Source organism: Mesoplodon mirus (genome assembly GCF_964341445.2).
Source record: "Mesoplodon mirus genome assembly, chromosome: 5".
Lineage (NCBI taxonomy): Eukaryota > Metazoa > Chordata > Mammalia > Artiodactyla > Ziphiidae > Mesoplodon > Mesoplodon mirus.
In genome coordinates, this window is record NC_138980.1 from 118,899,358 (window position 1) to 118,924,354 (window position 24,997).

Here is a 24,997-nt window from a genome sequence, read left to right on the forward strand (position 1 = left end):
CCAAACCAGCCTAGGAAAGGCTGTGAGGCAAAGGAATAGCTGACACAATTTTGTCAAAGAACAAGGTTGAGAGACTTACACTCTGATTTCAAGACTTAATATAAAGCTACAATAAGCATGACAGTGTGGTATTAGTGAAAGAATAGAAAATAGATCAATGGAACAGAAAAGAAAGTCCAAAAATAGGGCCACTCATATATGGTCAGTTTATTTTTGACAAAGGTATGAGGCAACTCCGTCAAGAAAGATTAGTCTTTTCAACAAATTGTGCTGGACCAAATGGACAGCCACATGTAAAAAATAAAATAAACATGAACTCAGGCCTCACATCTTACTCAAAAATTAACTCAAAATGTATTATAGACATAAGTATAAAAAGTAAAACCATAAAATGTCTATAAAAAATCTTTGTGATCTTGGGTTAGGCAAAGAGTTATTTGATATAATACTAAAAGTACAGTACATTAAAAAATATTTTTTGATAAACTGGACTTTGTATAATTTTAAAACTTTTGCTCTGTGAAAAATACTATTAAAAGAATAAAAAGAGAAGTCACATAGTGGGAGCATGTATTGTATATCACATATCTTCTGGTAAAGGACTTGTATCTAGGATATGTAACGAATCCTCAAAAGCCAACAATAAGAATATAAAGCATCCAATCAAAAAAATGAGCAAAAGATTTGAAAAGACATTTCATCAAAGAAAATATAGGAACACCAAACAAACACATTAAAAGACACTCAACACCATTGGTCATTAAGCAAATGCAAAATAAAACCACACTGTGATACTATAATACACTAACTGGTATAGCTAAAATAAATTTAAAAATTGACAATACCAAGGGCTGGTAAGGATGTGGAGCAACTGTAACTCTCAGAAATTGCTGGTGGAAATGCAAAGTGGTTCAAACACTTTGGAAAACAGTTTGGTGTTTTCTTATAAAAATCATATGGAGGGGCTTCCCTGGTGGCGCAGTCGTTGGGAGTCCGCCTGCCAGTGCGGGGGACGCAGGTTTGTGCCCCGGTCCGGGAGGATCCCACATGCCGCGGAGCGGCTAGGCCCGTGAGCCATGGCCGCTGAGCCTGCGCGTCCGGAGCCTGTGCTCCACAACAGGAGAGGCCACAACAGTGAGAGGTCCGCGTACCGCAAAAAAAAAAAAAAAAAAAATCATATGGACTAGTAATCTTAGCCCTAAGTATTTACCCAAGAGAAATAAAACTTAAATCAACCAAAAACCATGTTAATGAATTTTACCGTGTTTCCACATTAAAGAATTTTATAATGGGGTGTTATTTTTAATCAATGAAAAGTACAAACAACTCAAAGGTCCTTCAAGTGGTAAAGGAATAAAGAAAATGTACACTTATACAATGGAATGCTACTCAGTAACAAAAGTTACAAACTATTGATATATAGCAACATGGATGAACTCAAATGCATTGTGGTAAGTGAAGGAAGCCAGACTTAAAACACTATATACTGTATAAATCCATATACAACATTCTGGAAAAGGAAAACATAGGTACAGAGCACAAAGGTCAGGGCAGGAGAAAGGATTGAGGACAAGGGGCTGCACTAGGGAATATGGGGCAGGTGTGAAGGAGCAGCTCTGCATCTTGATTGTAGTGAGAGTTACACTTCTCTATACATTTGTCAAAATCCACAGAACTATACAGCAAAAAAAAAAAAAAGTGAATTTTACTGTACATAATTTTTTTAATGTCCTATTTATCAAGAACAACAAACAGAGAAAGATGAATAATTAAAGGGCAGAGAAAAGTTTATCAGACAAATACTACCCAAAAGAAAGTTGGTGTTGCTATATTATACTAGGCAACGCGATTTTTAGGTAACTTGCCTCAAGGCATATAACTCGTAAGAGGCAGATTCAACCTTTAATCCACTTCTTTCTTGCTATAGATTCTATGTTGTTTTCAATATATCTTAATGACGCACATTCTAGTTATTAACATGTAGGAAATTTATTAATTAAAAAAGAAAAGTTTGAGACAGTCTCTCACAAGCACACAAATTCTACCAAGAAATAATGCAGTTTTCATGATTTGAGAAAAGTCAGTAAATATTCAGAAAAAAAATGTTTAATATCAGTAAAACAATTTTTCTTTCACTTGGAGATATCTTTCCTTGTTTTCTTTCATAATACTAGAAGTCATCCATTAATCCCACCCTAAATTTCAAAATTTCTACCAGACTTCTCTATAAGAAGAAATCAATATTAACATTTAGAATTGAAGAATCTCTGCAGCTAAGATAAATGATCAGAGGAACTTGCCTGCTTTGAACTGAAACATGTGCAGGAAAAACTAGGGGAAAATTAGCTATATAACATGTCAGTGTGAGCTGAATGTGCACATGCACCTGAAAACATTTAAGGCATATCATGCTCCTTATAGGACATTAAAGGAAAATAATCATATTAACCATTAAGTAGGAACTTCCCTGGTGGTCCAGCGGTGAAGAGTCCGCCTTACAATGTGGGGGACGTGGGTTCAATCCCTAGTCAGGGAACTAAGATCCCACATGCCATGGGGCAACTAAGCCCGTGCACCACAACTACTGAGCTCACGTGCCTCAACTAGAGAGGCTGCCTGAATGCCACAAACTACAGAGTACATGGGCTGTGGAACACTCGCACCACAACTACAGAGCTCACGCGCTCTGGAACCGGCACGCCACAACTAGAGAGAAGCCTGCTTGGGGTGACGTAGAGCCCTCATGCTGCAACAAAAGATCCCGCATGCCTCAGTGAAGATCCTGTGTGCTGCAAGAGCCGATGCAGCCAAAAATAAATTAATTAAATAAATAAATAATAAAATAAATCTTTTTAAAAAGAAAAACCATTAAGTAATACTTCCACTGATGAAATTAGGGTGTTCGGTCTTCAGAAAAGTCAACGTGAAAAGTCAAACAAAACAGCAATTAAAGTTTCAAGAAGTCCCCAAATCCCAAGAAACTATTCTAGTACTGTTCCCTTCTGGAGACGTAGAGAACAGATGTATGAATACCACGGAGGAAAAGGGACGGAGGGGTAGGATGAATTGGGAGATTGTGACTGACCTACATACACTATTGATACTATGTATAAAATAGATAACTAATGAGAACCTACTGTATAGCACAGGGAACTCTACTCAACGCTCTGTGGTGACCTAAATGGGAAGGAAATCCAAAAAAGAGGGGATATATGTATACATATAGCTGATTCACTTTGCTGTACAGTAAAAATTAACACAGCATTATAAAGCAACTACACTCCAATAAAATTTTTTTAAAAAATACAATAGCTGCCTGTCCTTAGAATGTTGCAAAATGAAAGAAGAATAACCTCTTAGACCAGGAATTCAGGTTGTGGAATCTTTGCTTTTGGGAGTGAGTCCAAAGTTGACATCAAAACTACAGAAAACCTGTAGAAAATATGCATCCTTATCCCAGCCTTCTTTATTGGTTATTAAATGCAAATCTGGTTTCTTTTTGCTCACTTATTTATGATATAATATTACTTAGAGTGTCTACAAATTAAATCTAGAATTGAGCAGGTGAATTAAATGAAAACCTAGAGGGAAATATACCACATTAACAGCTGAATCCCCTTAATCAACTTTACCCAGACCCAGTCCCTCCCTCTCTCCCAATTTTCCTCATATTTTTCACTCCAAAATATGTGAGGGCTTCTCCTTCCATGGGTAGGGCATGTAACATCATGCAGTAACCAGGACCTTGAGAGAACATTCAAACATTAGGAAATGGATTTTACTTCCTGCTAAACACCAGCCTTTGGCAAGAGTGCTCAGGGCACTCGATTCAGCTGAGGTTAGTCCTCTGAACCCTGAATGTGAACTTGGTATGGGCATATGGATCATTTTATCAATAGATATAGACAGACAGATAGACATAAAATAATGGGCACCTAAGATTTCCAAACCATTACCTGGAAAGCCACTGCTGTCCTTAGACTGGTTTGGAAAACCTCCCATCTTGGCTGAAGAGTTTGGGATGGTTAGGTAGGTCCTGCCAAATTTGTTGTTTGTGGTCCAGAAGAAGATAGGAGGATTTTTCTTCAAGTAATAAGACCAAAGCCAATGTTCACAAGAGAGAGCTGAGGTTTGTGCATCAGGAAGACATCTCTCAAGTACCAAGGTCATAGGACAAAAGAAGATCAGTACTAGGGTTACACAACAAAGTACTTGAAACCAGGCATGAATGAGACAAGGGTGAAAGCAGACTACACACAAGCAAGGAAGAAGGGGCATCCTGGATGATCTCCCTGAACTACATTGGTGTGTATGCAGATTGGCGAGCTTTATCTAAAGTACAGGTAAGTTGAGTTAGCAAGGGAGACACTATTGGCAGCTGTAGAAACTTAAGATCCTTAGTTTCCAAAGTTAACTGGCTACATTTTCTGATTATAAAGGAGCTCCAGAAAATACCCAGAGGGCCAAAAGTTTTTCTCCTATGAAAAGCCAGGATGGAAAGCTCAGTTCAAATACCCTGATCACCTTCCTTCTGGGCCATATCGTTAGTTGTTAGAATCTGCCTCAGTTTGACAGAATGAACTGTCATATCCAAGGCTGTGGATTCTAAGAACTATTTTTATTCAATGCTCCACAAAAAATAACTACAACAGATGCAAAGGTAAGCCTGGCCACAATGATCTCAGTTAAGACCAAAAGGATCTTTTTCTGAGCAACCTGCTGGAAATAATATGGACTTATATATTCCTGATTCAACTCTCAAAAGATAGACTTGACATGTTTAAAATTCCCCTTGTCAAAGAACAAAGCACTGTTAGTTGTATAGCTTTAACTTGACAGTCTTTTGAATTATATCTTGGCAATATGTCCTCTAGCTCAGACGTTTTCAAACATTTTAAAGCAGCAGAACACTTTTTGCAAATAAAACCTTACAAGGAACTAAAAAACAGAAGAAAGTGGAGGTGCTTTGACTGAAGTAAGGGGCAGAGCTTCAAAGACCCATCTACCTTACTTGGCCTCTTTCAAATATGTCCCCTCATCCCCCTCACACCCTCATATACACCCTAACATACACATAGAATAGCCCCAAGATACCCCCACTCACACATGGGACTTCCCTGAACCCAATGTGAAACCCAAGTTAGCTGACACAATAACTTTAGGAGATGGGAGTGTATGAAATGATAATGATTTGATTAAAGCTTCATCAGTAGAAGAAGGACCTGTTTTTTTTTTTGTTTTTTTTTTTTTTTTTTTTTTTGCGGTACGCGGGCCTCTCACCGTTGTGGCCTCTCCCGTTGTGGAGCACAGGCTACGGACGCGCAGGCTCAGCGGCCATGGCTCACGGGCCCAGCCGCCCCGCGGCATGTGGGATCTTCCCGGACCGGGGCACGAACCCGCGTCCCCTGCATCGGCAGGTGGACTCCCAACCACTGCGCCACCAGGGAAGCCCAGGACCTGTTTTGAGAAGACGGTTTCCATATGGTCCACACCTCTAAGGATAGCCACTTCGATCAATGGGGAAAACAACAGCCAAACTTGTGTTAAAGTTATAACTTAAATCTCCTAAATTAAAGTCCAAGGGGAAATATCATTCACATATTCAAGAGAACAGTGCTTTTGATCACTTAGCCCTTCCTGATGGTGACACTGATGTCAAACATGCCTTTGAAGAAATTCAAATAAAATGTGGAAAATAATTGCAATTTGCTGATTATTTCTACCTAGGAGATGGACTTCCGAGGATTCAAAGTGATCATTTTACAGGACTCTTAATTAAACAGATGTTCTCCTTTAACAGCTGTTTGCAATTAATTTGATTCTATGACCACCTTCAAATCACAGTGGAGGAGGAAGGCTTTCGGAACCTTAAAACTGGTTACATAAGCAACCTTCTGAGGTCTACAGCATTGACTGTCCGGCTGTCCTGTCGTGGAGTTCCCCACTGGCTGTATATTAATAAGTCTAGGTTTTCAAAACCTGCCTGAACTGCCATGTGAGGGTGTTCTTGGCTGTTAAAGACTATCTGAATAAGGCTGGGGATGGGGGTGGGGTGGGGATGGGGAGAAAGCCTGGCAGAAAGGAGCATATTGATTAGAGGAAGCTACTTAGACATGTATTCCATTTAACTCCTTTAACCAGGAAGTGGTTTATCTCACAGTGTCCATGTATATTACCCTTTTCTCTTCAGTATATAACACAAGTTTTTCTAGTCAGGTAAAATACCCTGTACTTCCTCTGGCTCCACCACAATTACTAGTGCAATGCTGGGGATATTGCAGTGATTTAATGAAACAATTTTTACTGCACAAAGGGTGCAAAATTTCTGGAGACATTTTGCCCTTAAACTGAAAAACATTTCTTTTATTTTTTAATTTAGTTAGCCTTGTTAGCTATTCAGTATAATTGAACAAACTGTACCTGGATTGTGTTGCCTTACCCTTTAATGCTACTGGAAAATAAGCCTTAATATCTACTTCATTTTCTTACATGTAGCAATTTTTAAAATATTTATTCCCAGCATTACTATTTTTTAAATCTATTTATATTATGTATTTATTTTGGGCTGCGTTGGGTCTTCATTGATGCACATGGGCTTTCTCTAGTCGTGGTGAGCGGGGGGGCTACTCCTCGTTGTGGTGCGCGGGCTTCTCATTGCGGTGGCTTCTCTTGTTGTGGAGCACAAGCTCTAGGTGCACGGGCTTCAGTAGTTGTGGCTTGCGGGCTCTAGAGCACAGGCTCAGTAGCTGTGGCACACAGGCTTAGTTACTCCGCGGCATGTGGGATCTTCCCAGACCAGGGCTCAAACACGTGTCCCCTGCATTGGTGGCAGATTCTTAACCACTGTGCCACCAGGGAAGCCCCCAGCATTACTTAAAAAAAATTTTTTTTTAATCAATTCTAGATGTATTGTAGGATATGTTAAGACATTTCTGTATCTCTATGGGAAGCTGTAGGTTTAGCCACAAGCCCAATGACAACTACAGTTTCTATAGTGCAAGTGCTCATGGCATGGCTCAGAGAGCAGCACTGTGGATGGATTCTCACAGGCCCAGATGGGCTACTTCTGCTCTAACAGCCTTGGGACATCCCTCCCATGATTTGCCAACCACATCGCATGAAAAGCAGCATGTTGAAATAGCCATCTAAAGCTGAAGGTCTCTCCTGAGGAAGATTAGCTACCAGAATTTTTTGAATGCTATTTGAATGAGAACTACCGAACTTTTTATCTAGTTAACTAAGTGAATATAACCCGTAAGTACTCTATATCAGCTTCCTCCTCAATAAACTATCAGTTTGAGCCTGTGAATATATTGTTGTAGGAAACTTGAAGCTCAACAATTATTCTATTGACCACTGCAGTGCTGTATTTTATCCAAAACACAAATTGTGCCCACTGCTTTTTCTTTTCACAATATTTAAGGATTAGTAATAAATCAGAGCTCACATTCTTAGCACCAACTATGTGTCAAGCATTATGCTAGGCACATCACATGAATTAACTCAAGTAATTCTCACAACAACCCAATGGAGTAGTCCTTATAATAGTCCCCATATAGAAATAATTTCCCATTTTGTGAAAGAGAAAGGTGAAATGTCAAATAATTTGTCCTTGGTCACACTGTTAATAAGTAGAACTTGAATAAGAACCCAAATGTTTCTGGATTCAGAGCCAAACTCCCAACCTGTTGAAAAAACTATCCTTAGGTCAATCTATATAATATTGTATCAGTCAAGGTTCAGTTGCAAAAAATGGAATCTCCTCTGTCTAATTGAAGCCCTCACTGGGAGAGCTGAATAAACACATTCTAGATTACTTTCCAGGAACAATTCCCAGAGCCTCCCTGGAGAACTGGAGACCATGAAACATAATGCCTCTTTTCAGATCAGGAATCTGCCATTCCAGAATCATATTCTCAACTCCCATGATCAGAAACTTGCCTCTACTGCAGCCACCTCCAGGGCCACGCTACCCCTGCTGCAATTCACACCAGCAAAATGGTCGCCCCATCCACTGCCTCTTGACACACCCAAAGCTAGTGACTGGACACTGGAGCCACACAGACAACCCTCATGACCCACAGTGCTTCCAACAAAGTACAGCCTCCAACACTTCTGCCTTCCAAATCCTGCACGAATGCAACCAATATGATGAACCTAAAAATCAAATTCAGACCTCTCTTAAAGAGGGAAATGGAGAATGGTGTTTTAACTTAACAAATTCTGCAATACAGGAAGGGAACATGAGAAGGAGGGTGGAATGGATGTTGAGTTCTAATCCACGACAGCCCCTACAAATTCCAAAGATTTGGATGTTCTTATTTAATAGGGTTGCAAAATTTTGTGTCAAGGAAAAGGTCCTGGATTTTTCATCAGATTCTCAAAGGGGTCCATGACACAAAAATGGATCAGATCTATATGATAACATCTTGAGAATAAGATAAACATTGCAGGAGGAGCTAAAGCATAGTGGTAATGTTGCAGTTCTCAAACTCATGAGTTCATGAACATGAGTTCAGATCCTGGTTCTGTCACTTAATAGACGTTTGACCTTTAGCATGTTATCTGATGTCTTTATGCCTTGATTTCCCCTTCTCTAAAATGCGGAGAATAGAATCAACCTAATATGGGTGTTCAGAAGATTGGGTGAAATAATAAATGTAAAATATTTAGAACACCTGGCACTTGGGAAATGCTCCCTAAGTGTTAGCTATTGGACTGAAAAACCTTTAGACAAGATAAATTCTGATCTTAAAAGGTTATATAATAGAGTTGCATTCATGCCCCACACTTTTAAATTCATTTCCAATTTAATTGAGCTTTTAGAAGTGAGTACTTGATTTCCTGTGACAGCAAACAGAAAGACAAGCACCCATCTATATGGTGATGACCTGGTTCTACTTAAAGAATACATTAATCTCACAGCCAATTACTGCCGGGGGAACAGCTCAAGCACAACTGTGCCAAAACCAAATTTGTCAGTTTTAGGAGATGTTCTTCAGGACCCAAATGGATAGTATTTTGAAAGTATTCAAAATGCTAACACTTTTATTGTTTGGAGGGAGGTGTATTAATAGTAACCTCATCCTGGCAGGCTTGCGCTGATACAATGTTACTATCAAATATTCCACTCCTGTCTTGTTATCTGGGTGAGGTGGATGACTGACAACTCCAGCTTGCAAAAATCTTGCCATCCAAGAGCTTATCTTCCATGCTTAAAGGAGCAGGACTTCCATGCTTCCATGGATTCTGTTCAATCATTTGTGCAAACCTAATAAAGGTTACAAAGAAAAGCCTCAGCCCTGCTGGCAGGTACTCCTACAGGCGTCTCTGGACGGCAGAAACAAGACTATGTCTTGGCAAGAATGCAAAGCAGACCATTTAATTCTGACCATACATCGACTTCCTCAGTGTCTAAAATGTATGTGCCAATCAACTGCGAGAAAAACCTACATTTCATTCATCAGTAACTTTGGTGTTCGATTGTTTGATACATGTCTCCAATCAGAAGTCTGGTTGACATCAGATTGTAACATGTTAAAGAGAACAATTATGGCCAGTGTCAGCCAGCACTTAGGGAAAGGGTTCTTTAATATACTGCTGGTAGGAGGAGTTAGTACATCTTTTCTGAGATTGACATGGGAATATCTAACAAAATCTTTAAAAGTGAATGCCTATTGACTCACCAATTCAACTTTTAAGAATTTATTCCAAAGAAATAATCTGACAACTGCATAAATTTTATGTACAAAGATGTTCACTTAGGAACTGTTAATAATACAAACAATTGTAAAAGAACTCAATGTTCACAACATAAAATTGGTTAAAACAATTATGGTATAGCTTTAGAATGGAATTCTAAGCAGTTATTAGAAGGAAAATTTAGATGTATTTAAATACTGGCATGAAAAGATAGCTGTGATGTAAATTTCAAAAAAAATCAGATGCATAGTATGATCTCTTTTGTGTTTGTGTATATTTATATATAATGTATACATATGTGTGAACATATATATTATATATATAATTATATAGAAATATATATATATAATATTTCTAGAAAGCCATACACTGGAAGGTTAACAGTGGTAATTTATAATGCTTGAGATTGAGCAATTTTTATTTTTTCCTTATGCTATTCTGTATTTTATTAAAAATGATCCATATGTATTACTTTTTTAATCAGAAAAAATAAGTTATTAAAAAATTTTATGCTCAAGTGATAGCACTTTTATTTGAAAATAGTCCAAGATATGTACTAAGATTCATATATTCATAATCATACATAATCTCTAAACTTTCTTTGTGTTTTGTTTCAATATTGGAATAGGCAAACCAATATGCTTTAGAAGACAGGTGGGCAAAGTAAGTGAAATAGGGTATAAGGCGATAGGAAGGGGAAGTGACCATGATTAACTACAGAGCACATAACCAGTCCAAAGGCTTTCAAATTCAAAAAACTTTCCAGGCACTCAAAATACATCTACAGGCTGAATTTGAATGGCAAGCTGCTAATAAGGACCTTTACAGTGTAAATCTACACACACGCAGAACATTACTATAACTCTCCCACACAATTACAACTGAACATCACTCCCTCTCCATCTTCTAAAGGTGGCTTAAGTAGTATGTATAAAGGAGATTATATTTTTATATTTGTAAAATTATCTTCCTGAAGTTTAATATAAGAAAAAGGTTTGTCTCTTTTGATAAACTTTCATTTCATAACAGAAGGAAAGCAACATATTTAATTGGCTTTCCCTTTTTTGTTATTTCCCTATTTTGTTCTAGAAAGCTCAGATATGTCCCTTAGTCTAGGTTTTCTGTAAAACTGTCTTTTCCCCTCTATCACTTAGTTCTTACTCACTTGCTTTGATCTTTAGAGTATATGTATTAATCTTACATTTGAGTGTATGTATATACACGACTTTAATATTTTTGAAACTCAGATTGGACAGAGAGAAGTAGAAATTAGTTAATGTACTGAAAAAATAACATCAGCATGCAATAAAATAATTGTAATGACTTGCAAACACACTTTATATACTTTGGTAGCATCTCTATTTATTTGCCAAATTTTAAACTTTGAAATATAGACTGCAAATGTAATATGGGGAATTTAACAGCTGACATGGAAAAGAACCAGGAAAATAACAGGTGAAAAGAAAAGGCAAAAGGGGTAGGAAATAGGATTTTCTTTAAAGGTGGAATATTGTATTACAGAATATGAATGTGCAGCAACCACTGTGCCAAAAATAAGATAAAACAAATAGCATCTTTCTTAGGAAGCTTATACCCTTACAGATATATGGATAAGCCTGTCTGCAGAGTCCATCTTCCATCCCCTCTGGGTCCTGTGCCTGCCTTTCCACTCACCCAGGCTTGTCTACCTGCTTCTAGCTGCTGTTTTACAGCCCACCCATCAATAACCTCTTTCTCAAAAACTAGAAATGAGAATATAAATATTCCTCAAACTTGAAGTTTTGGAACTAAGATGTTTATTAAAAATTAAAAATTGATGGTAGTAATTATCAAAATGAAACGTAGTAAGATGAGTAATATTAAAATTAATTATTAAATATTTTAAATGGTATTTTATTTTCACATTTATAAGCTGCTCCCTTTTTTTATCCTTAGCTATCTATTTTATACATATTAGTGTATATATGTCAATCCCAATCTCCCAATTCATCCCACCACCACCAACCCCCTTCCCTGCTTTCCCTCCTTGGTGTCCATACGTTTGTTCTCTAGATCTATCTCTCTATTTCTTAATCTGCTCCTTTTTTAAGAATAAAAGTTCTAAGGATCAATGAAATGCTGGAAAATTCTTTAAAGAAAGCCCTCGTATAAATTCAAGTCATATGCTGAGTCAAAAGTGCAACTTTGATGGTAAAAAGCTAAGCAATATTCTGCTCAACCAGATATACATATAACAAAAAACATTAACTAACCAGTCTCTTGTTTTTATTCTCTACTGAAATAAATTTCAATTTAAAGAAATAAGACCAAAATATAAATGAATAAACTGGCTATTATAAGAAATACATTCCTTGTTTAACTATGTATCTTGAACTCTCATTGAAATGGAATAAAATAAAACATTTTAGAAATTAACTTAGTAATCAAAAGCTGGATGAGAAAGTAATATTATATCAATGCCTAAATAGCATTTAGTGTGATGTTAAGATTTTCTAAAACACTCCAGGGTGTAAAGTCAAAAAATTTTTGAGAAAAATTAATTATTTAGTCAAAGATAATGAGAAAGAACTTTCATGTACCTCTTAATGTAAGGAAAGTCTGAGGAACAAATAAAACTTACAAAAATGTGTTTTTACACCCAAACAAGAAAAGCACAATAGATTGTGAGTGACAGAGGATATTTCTGAATTGATTAAAAAAAAATGAATATGGAGAGTGAAGTACTCTGATGATGTATGGAATCCACAGCATCAACATTCAATAAACATTAAAAGTCACAATGCATGTGCAGATTGACAATCTAAAAATAATTACCAACAAAGGAAAATAGCACTGTCATCATTACCCCAGGATACCAAACAAAGTGACACACAATGAAGCATTCACTCTCCTAAAACAGGGAAGTGTGGTAGAATTACTGAGTACTGTTAAAACATTAGAGGGTTTCTACAAAAAGTCTGCAAGATAGATATAATTACTACAGGATTATAAACCTACCCACTAAGGTGACGAATTAATGTCCAGAATAAATACCTAGAAACTCAGAATCAACAAATTAGTAGCAAATTACAGAGAAAACAATCACATGATGTCTGCAGTCCCATTTAAATAAAACTCTACCGTGAAAGAGCCAGCAGTGGAGCTGGCAGTGATTCTGAAGCAGCAGCAGCAATCCATAAAGGCTTCTTAATTTTCTTGTCATTTAAGAATTAAGCCACTTCCAGTTCACACTGATCCTACCAGGTGCACTAAATTGATGTCATTATGAGCCATCAGGAAATACCCACTGAGACCTATACCAACACTGAGAAGTTTTGTTAAACAGCTGGGTGTTTTAATTGATTTGTATTATTTAAAATAGGAACAGTTAATAGTCAGTTATCGGATGTTGTGTAAAAGAGATGCCTAGAGACTCTAGGGAGACTGAGTTCAGAAGAAAGCCAATCACTGGAACTTCACTTGAGCACTTAAGATTATTACTAGAGGAAGCACAATTAAATCATCAGTTTATCAGCCATCATTATAAATCACCAGGCAACATATCAAGCTTCATTATTTAAAAATCCTTAACCAGTGACTTCCTGCATCACTGAGAGTCAAAAGCAATCTATCTACCAAAGGGTACCTAAGGAGTTTTAGATTTTTTGTTGGGTGTGTGTATGTTTGTGTGTGTGCGTGTGTGTGTGTGTGTGTGTTTTGGTTTTTTACCCTGAGAGATTTATCATGGAAATATGAAAACTCACTGAAATTAATTCTCATACCTTTGCATGTTTTAGACATGCTAACATCTTCAGAATGAAATTAGTGGTATTTGGGGCATGCAGAATGTGTATTCAAGGCTCCTCCTGGTCCAGTTCTCTCACAGCACTTGTGTGGGATCACATGGAAAAATAATCATTGAGTTTCTTTCCACTTCTATCCACCCAAACCCATTCATTTACCTGCACTTGGACAGCCTTCCCTAGACATGTAAAATCAGAAAACACGGTACCTCAAAAGTCTTAGTTTTCCAAATCTAGAGCACACAGTTCAGGCGTTAGAAAGAATATATTTGAAAGGAGATGACACAGATTGAGTTTTGTATACAACCCTCTCTCTTACTCTTCCTACCAACTCTATGTAGATGCTGCCATTAATTTTAATGGAAAAATAAGACACGGAGAGTTTTTGTAATTTGCCCAAGGTCATACAGCTAGTAAGTGGTAGTGCCCAAAGTTAAATCCACTCTGTCTGGTGCAGCACCTAGATAAGGACTCTGGAAGGGGGCAAGCCTCCTTGGAGAATGCCCAAGTCTGGGCATCATCTTGTCCTATCAAAAAGCAAGAAGCCAGGCTTCCCCGGTGGCGCAGTGATTGGGGGTCCGCCTGCTGATGCAGGGGATGAGGGTTCGTGCCCCAGTCTGGGAAGATCCCATATGCCACGGAGCGTCTGGGCCCGTGAGCCATGGCTGCTGAGCCTGTGCGTCCCGAGCCTGTGTTCCACAACGGGAGAGGCCACGGCAGTGAGAGGCCCGCGTACCGCAAAAAAAAAAAAAAGCAAGAAGCCATCAAAGCTACTTGGGTTGTATCAAAATAACTCAGGAGCCAACTTAGAGACTTACATTGGCCATGGAAATTCCCTGGCAGTCCAGTGGTTAGGACTCAGCACTTTCACTGCTGTGGGCCTGGGTTCGATCCCTGGTTGGGGAACTAAGATTCCGCAAGCCACACAGCCCAGCCACCACCACACCCCCCAAAAAAAGAGAGAGGCTGACACTGGCCAAAGATGAGACAAACCAAGCATCAATAAAGGTAATCACTACAATGAATTGAAATACATAAAACATTTATATCCATGACTTCACAAAAAAAACTTTCTTGGTCATCTTTGGAGGATGCTAGAGAACCAACTCATTATCTTGAAAGCTAGAACATAAAGAGAAAGAATCAAGCATTTATCCTGCCTTTTCTATACAAAGCACACCTCAAGTAACTAAGCTGGTGAGGGAAACTCTGTCATTATAGAAGTAGTCCAGCTAATAAATAATGAATGATAGAATTACAACATTACCATTTTGAAACCCCTCTAATGAATTAATGGGTCTAGGCAATAATCATCAATGGCTGCTAACATCACAAAACAGAGTAAAACCAAATATTATGTGCCTCCTTATAAAAGTACCCAGAATCACCGATGAAGTATTCTTGCCCTAAAATACTAAACCTGAATCTGATCAAGCTTCCAGATCTAACTAGGAGTGTATATAAAAAATAGGGAGGAACATAGTAAACACACCACAGAGATACAATCAAAAAAAAAAAAAATCCAGACTGCAAATACTACAGGACAAACAACCTTTTTTGTTTAACAAAACGCACAAGAAAAAAAGAAAGGAAGGAATGAGAATTTTAGTTTCAAAAGTCTTGAGATGTTAAGCATTTTAATGTATAAACCTTATTTGGATCCTGATTCAAAGAAACTATTTAAAAAAAGAAGAAGAAGGAAGGGAGGGAGGAAGGGAAAGAGGAAAAGGAAAGAAGAAAGAAGGAAGGAAGGAAGGAGGGAGGGAGGGAGATGGGGGAGGGGAAGTAAGGGAGGGTGAGGAGGGGAGGGAGGGAGGGAGGAAGGAAGGGAGGGAAGAGGAAACAATTGGGGAAATTCAAACATTTGCTTATTTAATGATATTAAGAAATTATTAACAACTTTAGTTGTGATAACAGAATTGTGTTGTGGTTATGTTTTTTAAGAATCCTTACCTTTTTTAAATAAACTTTTTTATTTTGAGAAAAATGTGGATTCACACACAGCTGTAACAAATGATACAAAGAGATCACTCATACCCTTCACTCAGTTCCCCCAGTGGTAACATCTTGCAAAACTATAATATATTATCACAACCAAGACACTGAAATTGATACAGTCAGATACAGAACATTTCCACTGCCACAAGGTTCCCTCGTTGCCTTTTATAACCACACCCAGTTTCCTCCTACTCATAACCTCTGAAAACTGCAATCTATTCTCCAATCTATAATCTTCTCCTTTCAAAAATGTTAGCTAAATGGAATCATATACTAGGCAAACGTTGGGGATTGACTTTTTGCACTCAATAATTCTCTGGAGATTCATCCGGGTTGCTAAGCGTATCAATAGTTGGTTCCTTTGTATTGCTGAGTAGTATCGTGCTAAGGATGTACCACCATTTGTTTAACCAGGCACCTCCTAAAGGACTTCAGAGTTGTTTCCATTTGGGCTATTATGAATAAAGCTGCTATAAACATCTCTGTAGAGCCCTTATCTTTTACTCACTTTTATTTTTTTATTGGAGTATAATTGCTTTACAATGTTGTGTTAGTTTCTGCTGTACAGCGAAGTGAATCAGCTCTATGTATACCTATGTCCCCTCCCTCTTGGACCTCCCTCCCACCCACCCCACCCCTAGTGCCACCCATCTAGGTCATCACAGAGCACGGAGCTGAGCTCCCTGTGCTATACAGCAGGTTCCCACTAGCTATCTATTTTACAGATGGAAGTACATATATGTCAATCATAATCTCCCAATTTGTCCGACCCTCCCCTTCCCCCTCTGTGTCCACATGTCCATTCTCTACGTCTGTGTCTCTATTCCTGCCCTGGAAATAGGTTCATCTGTACCATTTTTCTATATTCCACATATATACGCTATTATAAGCTATTATAATACGTTTTTCTCTTTCTGACCTACTTCACTCTGTATGACAGACTCTAGGTCCATCCACATCTCTAGAAATGACCCAATTTCATTCCTTTTTATGGATGAGTAATATTCCATTGTATATATGTACCATATCTTCTTTAAACATTCACCTGTCATTGGACATTTAGGTTGCTTCCATGTCCTGACTACTGTAAATAGTGTGTAATGAACAGTGGGGTACATGTGTAATTTTGAATTATGGTTTTCTCAGGGTATATGCACAGTAGTGGGATTGCTGGGTCATATGGTAGTTCTGTTTTTAGTTTTTTAAGGATCCTCCATACTGTTCTCCATAGTGGCTGTATCAATTCACATTCCCACCAACAGTGCAAGAGGGTTCCCTTTTCTCCACATCCTCTCCAGCATTTATTGTTTGTAGATTTTTTGATGATGGCCATTATGATCAGTGTGAGGTGATACCTCATTGTAGTTTTGACTTGCATTTCTCTAATAATTAGTGATGTTGTGCATCTTTTCTTGTGCCTCTTGGCCACCTGTAAGTCTTCTTTAGAGAAATGTCTTTTTAGGTCTTCCACCCATTTTTTTGATTGCATTGTTTGTTTTTTTGATATTGAGCCCTTATCTTTTAAAGATACACACTTAAATACTTATGGATGAGAATGGATGAGATAATATGATGTCTAGGATTTGCTACCAAAAAATTCCAGATTGGGTGAGATAGCAAAATAATAAGATTGGTCATTAGTTTGCAAGTGCACTATACTATTACCTCTACTTTTGTATTATGTTTGAAACTTTCCATATAAAGTTAAAAAAAAGGAGACAGTAAGAAAAAATTACTTATCTGATACACTTATCTGAAGATATGCGAATTTACACATATCTTTGAGTAAAATTGAAAGTATGACTTCTTATCATCTAATTTTAGCTCATGCCAAGATTACAGGAGTTCTTTACCTCAAACATAGAGCCCACACCTTCCAGTGATTATTATTGTAACATTCACTGTACCAAATTTAGGCAGATCCAATCTAGGCATCTGTTCACTTTCTTCTTCTGGAAGTTCTTTATTAGGCTGCAGGGTTGAGATAATAGGTAGTCTGTAATGTTGGACAAAAGCAGGTAAGTAACCACCATAATCAAATGCATGAGATTCATGAGTGGCTTGTCTTCAAAAGAGAGAGTTCATATCTGACATGAATAGGTCCTTATCATCAAGATAAATGCTGAGAGAACAGAAGTGTGATTACTAAAGATGAAGAGCAATAAACTATATGAGCACAGTCAAGCCTGAAAATGAAGTGAAATGCATGTTATATTATGCAAAGGCTACTTTTGTTTTTAAGCCACTCTGGAGGACAGGATATTATTATCATGTTCAGTCTGCAACCTAATGGTTCTTTAGTATAATCCTGCAAAATGGTGTCTACTATTTGGTGCCACCAATATTCTATCAGCTCATTCTTCCCCAGTGCTGTGTCACACCCTCCCCTTCACAGCACTGAGGACACCCTATTTTTTCTCCACATGGAGCCTTACAAAATTGAGGACACACTCTCTCAAAGATCTCAAGCAAAGAACAGAACAGAAATAGCAACCCATTAACTAAACTGGGATTAAAAGCTAAGACCTCCAAAGTAAATATTCAATAACGACTTTCAAATACCAAGTTAGTACAATGACAACAAACGAGTTTCCCTTGCTAGGTCTTCAATGCCTGGACATACACTGTGATGAGCAATTCTAAACCTTAAACAAAGTGTGTTATCAAAAGTGGGGATACCTGTCCACAAGATCAATCCCAATAAGAAAAATCCCAAAGGAATGTTATAGTTATGTTGTAGTTTGGTTATATCAAATATCCCTCCCAGTAAGTGGGCCTCATACTTGATATTGAGATAGTAATGCTTATTGTGATAGGATTTGATCATTACTACCATACTTTGACAAGTAGGAAAAAGATGGTCTGCTAACAGGCTGTCTGTATGATGCTTAAATGCCTGGAAACTAAAAGATACTAGTCAATTTCATTAAAAACTATCAACATACAGATTGGTTCATGTGGTTGGTTTAGCAACTTAGGAATTCCATCAAAGGAATGAAATCTATTGGCAACATCATATTAGGTAACTAAGAAAATATGGTTGACCTCAAAATCTTATTCATATGTCACAAGCCAGAACGGAGACATGTGGAATTAAAACCCAAATGGCATAGACCACATGGAATTGTGCTATAGGTCTGCACTGAGGAGATTAATAATAGCAATGCTAGTGACAGAAAAAAGAAAAAAAATAAGATTTGGGCTCAGGTGCACAATGTAAAACGTGATTGAGAAGGAGCAGAGAAAAAAGGCCCTGAAGTTAAATACATATATATTTTTGGATGCTCCCTTCCTCTATCCTTTGCCATCTTCCTTGACTCTCACAACCAAACATTTTCTGGGTCCTGTGGATTCTGACTCTACATTTTTGGACAGTTTGTGGTCACTTACAAGACACTGGAAGTTGAAACGCTTAGCACTTACCTTGACATACTTAAAGGTTAATCTAAAACACTTTGCATAAAATAAAATGCTCTTGCCAAAAATCTTTATGATGGATTTGCTTATATATCTCATTATATTATCCTTCTTCATAGCAACCACTGATTCCTGGTCTACAGAAATGGCATTTCAGAGGGGTCCATTTTTGTAAGCTGAAGTGGTTTCCGAGAAAGGAACATACGAAAGAACGAGGGGGATATATAAAGATAGAACAAAGGCAACAGGGAAAGCATGAAACCTGGAAAGAATTCTAAGAACAAACTGCACAAAATGGGTTTGGGGAAGTGAACAGCCATGCTTGGCAGAAGCTGAAACTGTGTAGCATGGAGGCGTGGGAGAAAAGCTTGAAAGGGCTGGTGGGACCCAGGGAATGACAGCCACTGGAACGCCAGCAAGGCATTTAGACCACATACCATAGCCCCTTGGACAGCTATTGCAGGTTTGCACATGGGTAAGATAAGAGCAGCATGGTTAGGAAAAACTGACTAAAGGGAAGGTGCAGGGAGGAAAGGAGCAGAAGACCAAAGTAGGAGGTTTTACTAATTGTTCCAGATGAGGCAACAGGGCTTGAACTAGGAAGGTGACGGTAGGAAGAGAAAGAAAAGGATTAATTTGAGGGGCAGTGTGATTCATATACTTAAAAACTAGTTTTGTCCTCAATTAAAACCTAGAAAATGGTCATTTGCAGTCATTGCCGAAGAACTACTTATGAGATGCTAAGGATTCTTAAGTTGATTGGGAGGTAAACTGTCATTATTGTGATCAAACACGTAAGAGGGCATAAAAATTCTAATGGCTGATAAAGTCTTTTTTTTTTTTTTTTTTTTTGCGGTACGCGGGCCTCTCACTGTTGTGGCCTCTCCCGTTGCGGAGCACAGGCTCCGGACGCGCAGGAACAGTGGCCATGGCTCATGGGTCCAGCTGCTCCTCAGCATGTGGGATCTTCCCAGATCGAGGCACGAACCCGTGTCCCCTGCATCGGCAGGCGGACTCTCAACCACTGCGCCACCAGGGAAGCCCTGATAAAGTCATTTTTAAAGGAAGCTTTGATTAAGCTTAACAGAGGCTGGGGAAAAAATAAGATTTTTGATATAAGTAAAAATTATTTTTAAAGAGAACATGATTGGTTGAAAGGTGATGAGTATTTTTAAATTTCTAAAATAATTAACTACTGATTTTAGCAGGGCAGTAATAATGACTTATATGATTGACAAATCTATTTTTCTCTACTTTTGCAAATCTATTTTTATATCTACTTTTGTAGATCTATTTTCTCAACTTTTTCAGATCACTATTGCAAACTTATTATTAATCAAAGGTTAATTTTTTTTTGCAAATGCACCTATTAGTAAAACTCTGAAGCATTACAGGTGACACAAGCTAAATCATCTATTTCTTGGTGAATATGCCAACTTTGTTTCTATTCTCATTTACTTAATACATTTTTATTGAACACCTACTCTATGATAAATACTGTGCTGGTGCTGGGTATACAGTGAAGAGGGAAAAAAAAAACAGGGTCTGCCCACATGGGAGCACACAGTATAATGGAAAAGACAGACATTAAATTTTTTTTCAAAAAATCCAAATAGATAATTTAAACCTGTAAGATGCACTATGAAGGAAAATTACAGGGTGCTATGAGGGCTTACAACAGATAGGCCCTCTGGGATCTGGGAAGATGTATTAAAGGAAACTGTCTTTGAACTGAAATCTGTAGGGAAGTAGAGGAGTGAAACAGGAAAAAAAAAGTAGGAGAGAGAACTAGAAGAAAAGACGAGCAGAGGGAAAGAATCACATATAATACAATGAAAATACTCTCTAACCCGTTGGGTAATAGTGTCCCACGGTCCATGCAGCAGCCGAGTCTTATAGCACTCATGAACTCCTTCCCATATGTCCTTCAGAGCTAAAGGGCTTCCATCTGTGAAAGTGCATGGTAAAGACTGCCAGTTAGTAATCCACTTGATACAATGGTGCTTGATGTCTATCTAAAACTACTGAAAGAATATTGTGATTTTTAAAAAATCTTTACTGGTACACACACTATTTATATATCAAAAGAGTGCTATATGAATTACTATTTTCTTCCTGAGGGAAATGTAAACATTCAAACTTGTCCCCTTTGTAACCATCTAACAGTTAAATTATCTGCTCATTTATTGCCTCTAGGAATTTTTACAAAATAGATAAGATCCAAATGTGTTTTAGAGAACTGATAAATAGAAGCATCGACAAAGGACCAGGTAGACTCACATATTCACAAGGGTGTACTATAGATACCTCTGAAGTCTTAATACTTCCTCTAATCCTTAAATCAGAGACCATACACATGCTTCTTTCACCCTTTTGTTGGCTGAATATCTGTAATGTTCAAATCACTCTGTTGGGTACCACGGGGAATAGAGAGGAGGAAAGCACACAGTTTCTCCTAGTAAGGAGTATCTCCCTACTAGGGAAATTATGACAAGTATATCAGTAAATATTGATACTAAAATCCTAGGTAGAATGGTCACTGCCAGAGGAAAGCTGCAGTTCTCTGAGAGTCCAGAGGACGGAGACATTAACACCCACTGTTTGTGGCAGGTGGAGAAGAGATCTTAGGGGTGGAGGGACTTGAGAAGGGCTTGCTTGGCATGAAGAGATCAGTAAGAGCTTTAGTGAACAATAAACCTCCTTTTCTTTGTCTAAGCAACTTCGCCTATATTCATAATCAGCCAAATAATGTATTTTATGAAGAATACTATGACACAAGATAAGTAAAGTGGAGAAATAGACATCTAGGTTCAGAAAAGAAAGCAGAAAGAGGGAATTACCTAAGGACTTTAAAATCACACACTGTTGAAAAGAAGGTGGTCTTAAATTAGAATTTAGTGCTACTTGGCCCATTTAGAGCTAACCAAGACCTCAAGAACTATGGGTGTGCTCTTTTCTTTAGGAAAGTAGACAATGTCATTTAAAGAAAGCATATTAGATCCAAAGAAGTATTTGGTCATCAGGTACAACAAAACTTGGGGAAATAATCTATTCAAAAGCCCCCCAAACCAAAAGGTATTGCATTCAGACTTATGGAGTACAAGTAAAGATGTGGGGTGTAGGAGAAGAGCACGAAATTTGAAGTCCGGGCTGAGTTTGAATCCTAGTATTGGCACTTATCCTGTATATGACTGCAAGTTATTTTGCTTCTTTTTTTTTTTTAATTGAAATATAGTTGATTTACTATTTCGCTTTTAACTTTACCTGAAAAAATGAGGATAATAGCCCTTTTCAAATCGTGTTCCTGGGACTCCCCTGGTGGTCCAGGGGTTAAGAATCTGCCTTCCAATGCAGGGGACGCGGGTTCAATCCCTGATCGGGGAACTAAGATCCCACATGCCGCAGGGCAACTACGCCCACATGCCGCAACTAAGAGAGACCCGACGCAGCCAAAAAAAAAAAAAAAAATCCTGCTCTTGTGAACAGTTTACATCAGTGAACACACCAGGACTGTGTCACGCACATAACAAGAGTTCAATATATATTAGTTATCTCCTAGCCCCCATTGCACTATTCCAGTAATTCTCATACCTTAAAGCTAAAAGGTTCATTTATAGACCATTATTTCTTAGAATTTTCTCATGTTGCTATACCATGCACACTGTGTTTGATACAGTAATATACTAATACCACAGGCAGGGCATTTCTCATGTTTGACCTGAAAAGTTGAACTTTTCTCATCCTTTATTTTCAATAAATAGCAGTAGAATATTTTGATACATTTTCAATAAGTATCTTCATCTTGGCATTTATCTGGTGGCAGGAAACAATTATCTTGTGATAAATTGTTTTATTCCATTGACATTTCCATGTCTGTAAAATGAACAAGATTTATTCATCCAATTAACATTTGAATGTCATGTTTAGCTACAAGTTTAAAACAAGCTGCCTTCAATATCTGTGTTATATTATTTTCTGAACACATTTACAGAATAGGGCCAAACTTTAATCTCAAGCACTACACATCTTCAAAATATGCACATACACGTGTGTGTGTGTATGTGTGTGTGTGTGTGTGTGTATTGATGTTGGAAGAGAGGAATAGCATCTTAGGTACATCAGTGTCAAATAGTAAACCAAATAATCAAATTATTAAAAGGTGACATGCTTTTAAAATAATTTTCAGATGTCAAAATTAAAAGAAATCAAGTTGTAGGATAATAAAATATTATAACTGGTATAATTACTAATTTTATAGATAAGGCAACCAAGGTCTTGGGAAAAATACATCTGCCAAAATTATGGAGCCAGTTCATGACTGCACTGGAGCTGGAATCTCAGGACTCACAGTTCAGTGCTCCTCCTGCTATTCCGTGCTGCCTCTGAGGGTGAAGACTGCATCTGTCCTTTCACCACAGCAGCCCTGCTGTGCAGTTCTAAGTCTCACTCACACACTGCAAATGCTTTATATATATTTACTGAATAAATGACAAGTGAAAGGATGCTTTCCTTAACTTTATTTCCTCTAAGACAGGGAAAGGCTTTGCATACCTAGAGAAGAACGCTGGGTTTAAAATCTGGTAATCAGTAATGATCTCAATTTTATTCCTTAAAATATTTCAGCTAGGGCTTCCCTGGTGGCGCAGTGGTTGAGAGTCCGCCTGCCGATGCAGGGGACGCGGGTTCGTGCCCCGGTCTGGGAAGATCCCACATGCCGCGGAGCAGCTGGGCCCGTGAGCCATGGCCGCTGAGCCTGCGCGTCCGGAGCCTGTGCTCCGCAACGGGAGAGGCCACAACAGTGAGAGGCCCGCGTACCGCAAAAAAAAAAAAAAAAAAAAAAAATATTTCAGCTAAAAATCTAAGGATGGAGTAAATGGTTTGGCTGTTACCACTGTCAAAACCCTGCATACTCTGCTAGAAACATTCATACAAAATGCAATAATCAGCAGCCTAGCAACAATGTGGAGAGACCCAAAACAAATGTTATAGAATATTTTCATCAGATTTGATGCTAGAATTAAGGGTATGTGTAATAAGTTTTCAGGCAACACCTAATTTAGAGAAAAAAATTTAACACCTTAAATATAAGAATTAAAAAATGACCTGGTTAGCTCAGAATAAGAGATAATCACAAGGAGTAAAAAATAAGTTCAAAACATAGAAAGATGCATGATGCTCTTTTATGTATGTCTATAAGAGTGCTACCTGCTTGCTACGAAGAGAAGAGTGTTTTTTAAGTGAATGGATGTGATTGGATTCTCTAATGTGTTTAGAAAACTGTTTAAAAACACACATATTAATGATGATCAAATGAGTGCTTGCACAAGTTACTTTGACAAGAGTGTCAATCTCTCCAGTTTCTGCCAACCATTTACACTATGGAAGATCTGGGTAATATAGCTTTGTCTCTCACATACAGATATGACAATAATGATTTAATGAAGTATCATGTGGATTCTTTTCCCTAAGCCCTCATCACCGGTTTGCCTAGTCATAGCTCACACCTTCAAGAGCAAAAGCATACAAAATTTAGTTCTGTGATCCTGTATTCAAAGAGAAAAAACGCTGACCTGATCAGCAATATCTTCAAAACCATGACATATGCAATTGACATGCAAAATACATTCAAATATGACTGTATTACAAAACCAAAATGGAGCCTTCAGATATCCCACTGAAATCATTGAAATGAGATAGTCAAATATATTTTTTAAATCACATCATAAAACCTTAAATATGGCAGAAACATGAAGAATTTTGTGATTTTGAATCTATCTATTTATGAAAACTGAAGACCCAAAACTTTAACTTAAAATTAAAATGTGGATATACACTACTGATACTATGTATAAAATACATAAAATACAACTGATGGGAACATACAGTAAAGCACAGGAACTCCACTTAACGCACTGTGGTGTCCTAAACGGGAGGAAAATCCACAGGGCAGGGTTTATATGTATATGTATTGCTGATTCATTTTGCTGTGCAGTAGGAGCTAACACAACATTGTAAAGCAACTATACTTCAATAAAAATTAATAAAAATAAAATTAAATTAAAATGTGGACATAAACAAATACTTGGTCAAACTTATGA

The 24,997-nt window shown here is 37.7% G+C and overlaps 1 protein-coding gene across 4 annotated transcripts in view; it reads right to left on the reverse strand.

Annotated features, from left to right (window-relative positions):
- ATG10 (autophagy related 10) overlaps positions 1-24,997 on the reverse strand; it is a 234,583-nt gene that overhangs the window by 60,518 nt on the left and 149,068 nt on the right. For all 4 annotated transcript variants that reach the window (XM_082621252.1, XM_082621254.1, XM_082621251.1 and 1 more), the window contains one exon: positions 20,750-20,847. In XM_082621252.1, coding sequence (XP_082477378.1) covers positions 20,750-20,847 — 98 coding nt within the window. The remainder of the gene's footprint in view (positions 1-20,749; positions 20,848-24,997) is intronic.